The following is a 7,722-nucleotide window of genomic DNA, read 5'->3' on the forward strand; positions in this document are numbered from 1 at the left end:
TGTAACATGCGGGACAGCATCGATACTGAAACCGCGTAACAAGCTCGTTTGTCGAACATTTTTTAGTTATTCATTTGTGTTTTGTCAAACTTCTTTCGACTGTCACTGATGCTTTCAACGTTAGTGTTGCGTTGGGCAGCGTTCATACTTGAAATGCAAATTATTTATGGAATGTTATGTTTCCTAGCAGGTTAGTTGTTTGATTTTGAGGCTAAATTTATTAAGTTGATTTTAATTTATAGATATTTTTACGTTAATTGTTTTTTTTTGTGGAGACTTTTTCACTGTTGTTGTTTTACTGTTAATTGATGAAATGAGTTTTGAAATCTGTTGAATATTTTGTTCAATTTTACAAGTGGAACAACACAGTTCACGTGAACAGACTTAATTTATAATTGCTCCCTCTTCCAAACATTATTAAATTGAAATTCAATTGCATAAACTTTGCATTCCATCTTAATACACAAAGAAATTTTTTGGTAACATTTTTATTTATCCTTAATTTAAAAATTCAAATTAATTTTTTTAATTAACCTTATTTTAGTTGGTGAAAAATTCAGTTTTGTTTTTCCAAATTAAAAGAAAAGTATGGCAGATTTTAAACAAAAGGCAATGAAGACGTAGAGAAATTAAAACTTTTGTGTCTTTTTGTTTGTGACTGTCTCTCTCTTTCTCTCTCTCTCTCTTTCTTTCTCTCTCTCTCTCTCTATATATATATATACATGCGTGTGTGTATGTGTGTGTGTGTGCATGCTTAGGTGCAACTGCGTATCTTTACACAATTGTCACTGTATAACTGTATATACATTTGTGTAAGTAAATCAGTGTATATAAACTTGTGTTACATCCACTTATTTTGGGAATGTAATATTTTTTTCTTCGCATTCATGTGTGTGTGTGTACGTGTGTAAGCGCGCGTGTGTGTATATGTTTGCGCAGGGGCGGATCCAGGTGATCTAGTAAGGGGGGGCGATTTTTATCCATTTTAACCCACAACTGCCTGCAAGGCGGGCAAGCCCAAAAATAAAAAAAACGTTTAAATTATTTTTCAATTTGCCCTTTAAATAACAATCTTTGTGACTAAGACATTACGACATATATGTCGCGATCGTATCAGCATCGGTAAAGACGGTGCAAGTGTGCACGCTCGCGGTAGCTCGCACTCCCGTATCATGTCAGTAAACTTAAATCTACTCTGTTCTATTAAAAAGAGTGATGTAGTAATCATATTATTTACTACGGATCCCATTATTGTAGTGTTAAGTAATCCTTTTAAATATGCACTTTTTAATTTTATATCACTATTCACTTTTAAACAGTCTAACTTTCGTTTTCAAGCGCCATGGTTGTGTATTGTGTTGTGTTACTTAAAAACGACAAAAATAGTAAATACAAGTTACTTTTAAATTAAAACATTCATTAATTATTGTTTATAATACTATAAAATATTAGGAACAATTACAACAAACCATTATCATCGGAAGAAAATGAAGAGAACAAATTTTTTACAACCACAGAGTACTTTGGATTCATTTTTTGTGACGTTGAAGAGAAAAAAGTCTGTTGAAGCATCTACAACTAATTCTACTGTCACTACTGAAGTTGGTGGAACAACTAAACTTCCACTTCCAACCACATCAGCAGAAGCTTCAACAAGTAATAGTATTTCTACTGAACATGTTGAACATGAGATAACAGAAACAAGTAATAATATGGACAGCAACAGCCGGAATATGAATGTCAATTCAGTAGTCATAGCTCATGATAGTCTTTTTTCTGAAAATGAACAGATTTCAACTGAGACTGGAACAGCTGAAATTGCTAAGGCATTTTCTAGTAAGATTTTAAATGCTGGGTTTATCAATGATATTGGAAAATTTGTTGGAACATTTATGGATGATTTGACAAAAAAAAGTCTGTTAGAATCGCCATGGAAGCCACTAGCTGACTACAAAATGCCACATTCACTTCACAAGAAGAAAAATAAACAAGAAAAGCGATATCTTAATCATTCTCATCTGGAAAAATATGAATGGCTAGTTTATTCAGATAATAAAAAAGGATTGTACTGCAAATATTGCTCATTATTTTCATACCACCTGACTGCAGGATCTCAAAAACAAATGGAACTTCAGAAGCTTGTTAAACAACCATTACAAGTGTTTGCTAAACTGTTTGGCAAAGATGGAGATTTAACAATGCATGACAAAGCAACATACCACAAGGAAGCTGTTGAAGCAGGGAGGTGTTTTTTAAAAAACTATAATGAACCAGCAATAAATATTGTAAACAGAGTAAATGCTTAACGGCTTCAGCAGGTTTTAGAGAATCGTCAGAGATTGATACCTATTGTGGAAACAATTATATTTTTAGGAAGGCAGAATATTCCATTCAGAGGACACAGAGATGATGGCAGTATATTAGACAAAGATGATGAAGATTCTGATGTGATTAAAAATGAAGGTAATTTCCGAGAATTGCTAAAATTTAGAGTAAGCAGTGGGGATTCAAATTTAGAAAATCATTTAAAAACGGCTAGAGCATCAGCAACCTATATTAGCAAAACCACACAAAATGCGTTAATTAAATGCTGTGGGGAAGAAATATGTGAACAAATTTTGAGTCGCGTTAGAGAATCAAAGTATTATGCTATTATGATTGACGAAACAACCGATGCATCACATAAGTCGCAAATGACTATAATATTACGTTACTTGTTGCCTGATGGATCAGTTCGAGAAGATTTTGCAGGATTTGTTGATCTACATGACAACAATTACCAATCTGATATTACTGCATCAATTGACACTGAACCTATTCTTGACGGCAAAATTATTGGTCAATCGGTTATAAACATGTTTTCAAACAAGTTCCACCTTTCTCTAGAAAACTGTGTTGGTGTGAGAACAGATGGTTGCAGTGTTATGTCTTCGTTACAAAAAGGAGCAGTAGTTGAAATTCAAAAAGTTGCAGTGAATGCAGTCTGGTGTCCTTGTTATAACCATGCTTTAAATTTAACTTTATCAAAAAGTTCGAATGTACAAGCAATAAGAAATTGTTTGGGTGTTATTAGTGAAGTAGTTGCTTTTTTCAATGCTTCTGCAAAACGAAATTTTATAATAAAGAACATGATAAATTCACAACTGGTTTCACTCTGCGAAACACGATGGGTTGAGAGACATGATGCATTGCTGATGTTTAGTATTGAACTTCCACAAATAATTGATGCGCTAAAGAATATATCTAAATGGAATGACAGAACAACTTCATCAAAAGCAACAACTTTATTAACAGCAATTAGAGAAAGTGATTTTATTGTGTCCTTAGGCTGTGCTGTGTATGTATTCTCTCTAACAAAGGGCCTCAGTGAATTGTTTCAAAAAAAAGTTTAAATTTACATGATGCAGAAAATTGCATTAAAGACCTGTTAAATGTTTTACAAAAAAAGAGAGAAAACTGCGAAGAAATGTTTTTGGAAATTTTTAGAGCAGCAGAAAAAATAATAATTGAAAAAGATGGCACTTTTACCTACAAAAGATTTGTGCATCGACAGACATGCCCTGAAAATGTACCTTCTGATTCATTGGAAGAATATTACAGGCGATCAGTTTATATCCCTCTTCTTGATGCACTGATATTGGATATAAATACTCGTTTTTCTAAAGAAAATTTGCAATGTCTCCAAATCTATTCTTTGATGCCAGAAAATATTATTAAACTAAATCATAAAGATGTTGTCGAATCTGTTTCAGCAATCAGTAATTTCTATGGTACCATTCTTGGACTTAGTACCCAACTTGAATTTATATCGGAAGTTGAATTGTGGCAGAGCAAATGCTTTAGAATGAACAAGGACGGACGAGGAGTCAAATCAATGACTACTGATCTTTCTGTTGTTTTTCATTTGTGTGACCCCGTACAATATCCAATCACTCAGAAGTTGTTCCGTATTATTAAAGCATGTCCAGTTAGTGTTGCCAGTGCTGAACGTAGCTTCTCAACTCTGCGAAGAATTAAAACATGGCTAAGAACACGAATGACAGAAGACATATTAGTCGGATTGGCACTACTTAATGTACACAGAGACGTTTTAGTAAATGTTGAAAATATAATTGAGCGTTTTGCGAAGTCAGGAAATCGTAAAATAGAATTCGTTTTATAAATTGTTATTAGTCAACCTATCAAGGTAGTAGGTACCTCGCTAGTCTAATAAAATAAATAAACCCATTTTTTAAAACACTTATAGGATTAAAAAAAAGAAAATAATTTTTTTATATTTATATATGTACTCATATGTATATATTGACTATGTTTGATCCAAATCATTACATTTATTATTTTATGGCATTAAAAGTTGAAAGTTTTTGATGACATTGCATGCTTTCTTATAAACAGCAATAAAGAGTTGACAAAAATAGACTAGAAATTTTTTTTTTTCAGTAGGGGGGGGCGATCGCCCCCATCGCCCCTCCTATGGATCCGCCACTGTGTTTGCGTGTGTGAGTATGCGTAGGATTTAAAGTGGTTTCTATAAAGAGAAACAATGGTTGATGACTTTTCATTAAGTTTCAAACAATGGCCGTCCATTCTTTAAAAATTTGGTGAAAGTGAATACTTTTCAACTTGAAAGTCATTATTTCCTTGTAGAATTACGCAATTAAAACCTTTTCAGTTTTCATTATCTGTTTTTCATAATGTATTGTCTATAATATAATAGTATGTATGCATATGCAAATGTATATTTGCATATGCATACATACTGTTGTATGAATGCATATGTCATTGGATGAATGAACTAACTGTCTGATCTACTTGATGTATGTAGTCTTAAGGTGTTGGTGTAATTGTGAATCATACCTCGTCAGATGAACGAGTTTGCGTTTGAAAATTATTATAAATTTTATCAATTCAATCACTTAAATGATACAATTCACTCATACTTGTTGATGCATTGAAAATTTTAAAAGACATTTTTGTTTCATAAAGTGATTGGAGAAATAAGTTGGAGATAAAAAAAAATTAGGATCGACTGGATTTTTTGAAAAGTTCAATCGAGTTGTTTTAGCGAAAAATGTAATTTTGCTTTTGTTATTTACCGAGAAAGAATTAGAAAGGATTTGTTTGTAACTTTGTTAATGTAATTTCGTTGTCATTTGTAGGTGAATTGAGATCTAGGAAAATATTTACTTTCAACGAAAGGGCATTCATTGGAAGTTCTTATTTGTGGCTATCGGCTTTTAAGTTTTTTTTAGGTCTTGCATTTCAAAAAATTAATTATTTATTTAAAATTTTATTTGCGGAAAATTTTTTGTATTTTGAAAAAAAAGTTTAAAAACTAACTAGCAGACATGAAAAAAAATGTTTTTTATGCTTTATTTAAATTTACTAAAAAAAATCATGCAAATTACAATAGCGAAATAAGAAAAAATTTCAAAAGATGAAATAAAACAGAGTGAATATTTTTTAATTTTTTAATCTCCAACAAGATCACAAACACAAAAGAGCTGCCACATGCACTTGTTGGAGTTGGCAGTGCTTTGTTGCTGATGTTGCTTTTGACGTTGTTGTTGATGTAGTAAGATGTTTTTGTTGATGTTGTTGTTTTTGATGTTTTTGTTGTAGTAAAATGTTTTTGCGGATTTTGTTGTTGTCGTATGATGCCTTTGTTGTTGTAGTAAAACGTTTTTATTGATGTTGTTGCTAGATGTGCTGTTGGTGTTGATGTGAAATGTCGATATGAGATGTTGTTGTTGTTGATGAATAAATGAAATTTTTCAATTTTAATATTTAAATATGCAATGTCTTGCTGTTGTTGCTGTAGTTGTACGTTGAATCAGCCATGTAGTGTTGCAGATTGTTTTCTTGCCGCTAATGTCACCCATGTTGCATGGAATGATATTACTTTCACTGAAAGGTAGGTATCTCATTCAAATGTTGCTTCAATCTGTAGTTAAATTAAATCCTCCGGAATGGTGCGATAACGTACAAAATGAAGCTACAACACCTGTTGGCGTCGTGATTGAAGCACTCCCAACGAGTTAGAGACGACGAGATTGTTGGTACATATTGACTTGGTTCAAGTACAGATAGATTCACAATTGTCTTCAGCAATTGTCATTAAGCATACGATTGTCTGCCTGCTTGTTCTATTTACAATGAAAAATGTAGTAAATTAGTTTATTAATCTAATTATTCTGCTATAAAACTAACCTCTTTTGTAAGGTTAAAAGGTGATTTAGAGTGACTTTGTCAGAAAGTAAGTTTAACTTTGATGTAAGATTTTTAGGCGTTGTTTTTTTGCTGTTGCATGTCGCCGATCTAATCGTTTTGTTGTTGATTCTGTGAGATCATGTGTTAATTTTAATGTTCTTATGAGACAGTTCGTTCATCTTGCTCTCTGATACTAAACCTTTAATATTTTGCTTTCAATTGTTGTTGATTTTATAAATGTTGTTTTTATTATTTTATTTTTTATTATAATCCTGCGGTTTTTTTGCTTCAGAACTCTGTTAGTGGCGTTGGCTAATGTAAAATGCTGGAAGGCAAGGTTTAGAAATATATGAAAGAGAACAAAAAATTAAAATCATGAATTGCAACGATGGTTCTAATGAATTTTTCATTTTACTCCAAATTTGCTGGATGTAAAGAAATTTTTTTTCTCAATAAACTTCCATCTCAATAAGCGCAAATCGTGCAGCAAAATGTTTGGGACAAAGATTTGACATGCACCGCAAAGCATGCGACCCTGATCTGGTCATGATTAGTAGTAACAGCTTTTTCTAGACAAATTAATAATTAAAATTTGCGATTTTTAAATAATACACATTTTTGAACAAATTTAATTGTTTTATTTCTTGAATATCTTAAATAACATTATTGAATTATTAATTAACATTTTGTTTAATTGTAATTGTCTGTTCTTTTTTCTGACCGGGCAAGTGGCCTGTGCAGTCCTCTGGTCAGTTGTCTAATAAATAGAAAATAAATAATAACATTATTTTTAGCTAATTTACAGAGCTTCTTTGTATTAATCGTTTAGAATGTTCATCAAAATTTTACACCTCCACCAGCTACCACACAGGCTGTTACATGCTTCGCCTTGCACTTTCTTTTGTTTTGGTGGTTTTCTCAAGGTTTTAATTTTAGTAAGATTATTGTGATCCTACCCATAAAATTATTTACCAAAGTATAGTTTGCGAAATCAAACGTCATTATAGTTTATGAAATAAATTTTCTTTTAGTTTTTTAAAATCATAAAATGTAGGTTCAAAATCTATATCTCATAGGATGCTACTTAACATGTCGTTGGCATTAAGTACATTTTCTTAATGGAATGGAACGTGATTAAAAAGAAAAAATATGTCCAACTGGAAGCAGAAATTTCAAATTTAATAAATATTAAAGATGCCTCCCAAATGCAAATGACAATTTTTATAGTAATCATAGTCGTCGTTGTTAAAAAAATCAAAAAAATAATAATATTATATAATATAATAATAACAAATAATAATAACAATAAATAATAAATAATAATATATAATAATAAGTAACTTCAATTGACAATTAGACAAGACAGTCGTACCAGCCATCCCCAATTAATGTCAATCAATCAAACAACATGCGTGAAAGTTAGAAATGGCTTGAAACAATTTTTTATAAAATAATAACAACTCATCAGTTGTCATTTGTAGAGAACTGCCTACTGCTATGTAGTTCTTCATT

The 7,722-nt window shown here is 31.5% G+C and overlaps 1 protein-coding gene across 1 annotated transcript; it reads left to right on the forward strand.

The window, feature by feature from the left end:
• Positions 1 to 3,874: 3,874 nt before the first annotated feature.
• HELRODRAFT_68816 (hypothetical protein) lies at positions 3,875 to 4,162 on the forward strand (the record flags this gene model as incomplete). Its single annotated transcript, XM_009028961.1, has 1 exon — positions 3,875 to 4,162. The coding sequence occupies one exon, from the start codon at positions 3,875 to 3,877 to the stop codon at positions 4,160 to 4,162; it is 288 nt and encodes a 95-aa protein (XP_009027209.1).
• Positions 4,163 to 7,722: the final 3,560 nt, after the last annotated feature.

The sequence above is a fragment of the Helobdella robusta genome (genome assembly GCF_000326865.2).
Source record: "Helobdella robusta unplaced genomic scaffold HELROscaffold_6, whole genome shotgun sequence".
NCBI lineage: Eukaryota > Metazoa > Annelida > Clitellata > Rhynchobdellida > Glossiphoniidae > Helobdella > Helobdella robusta.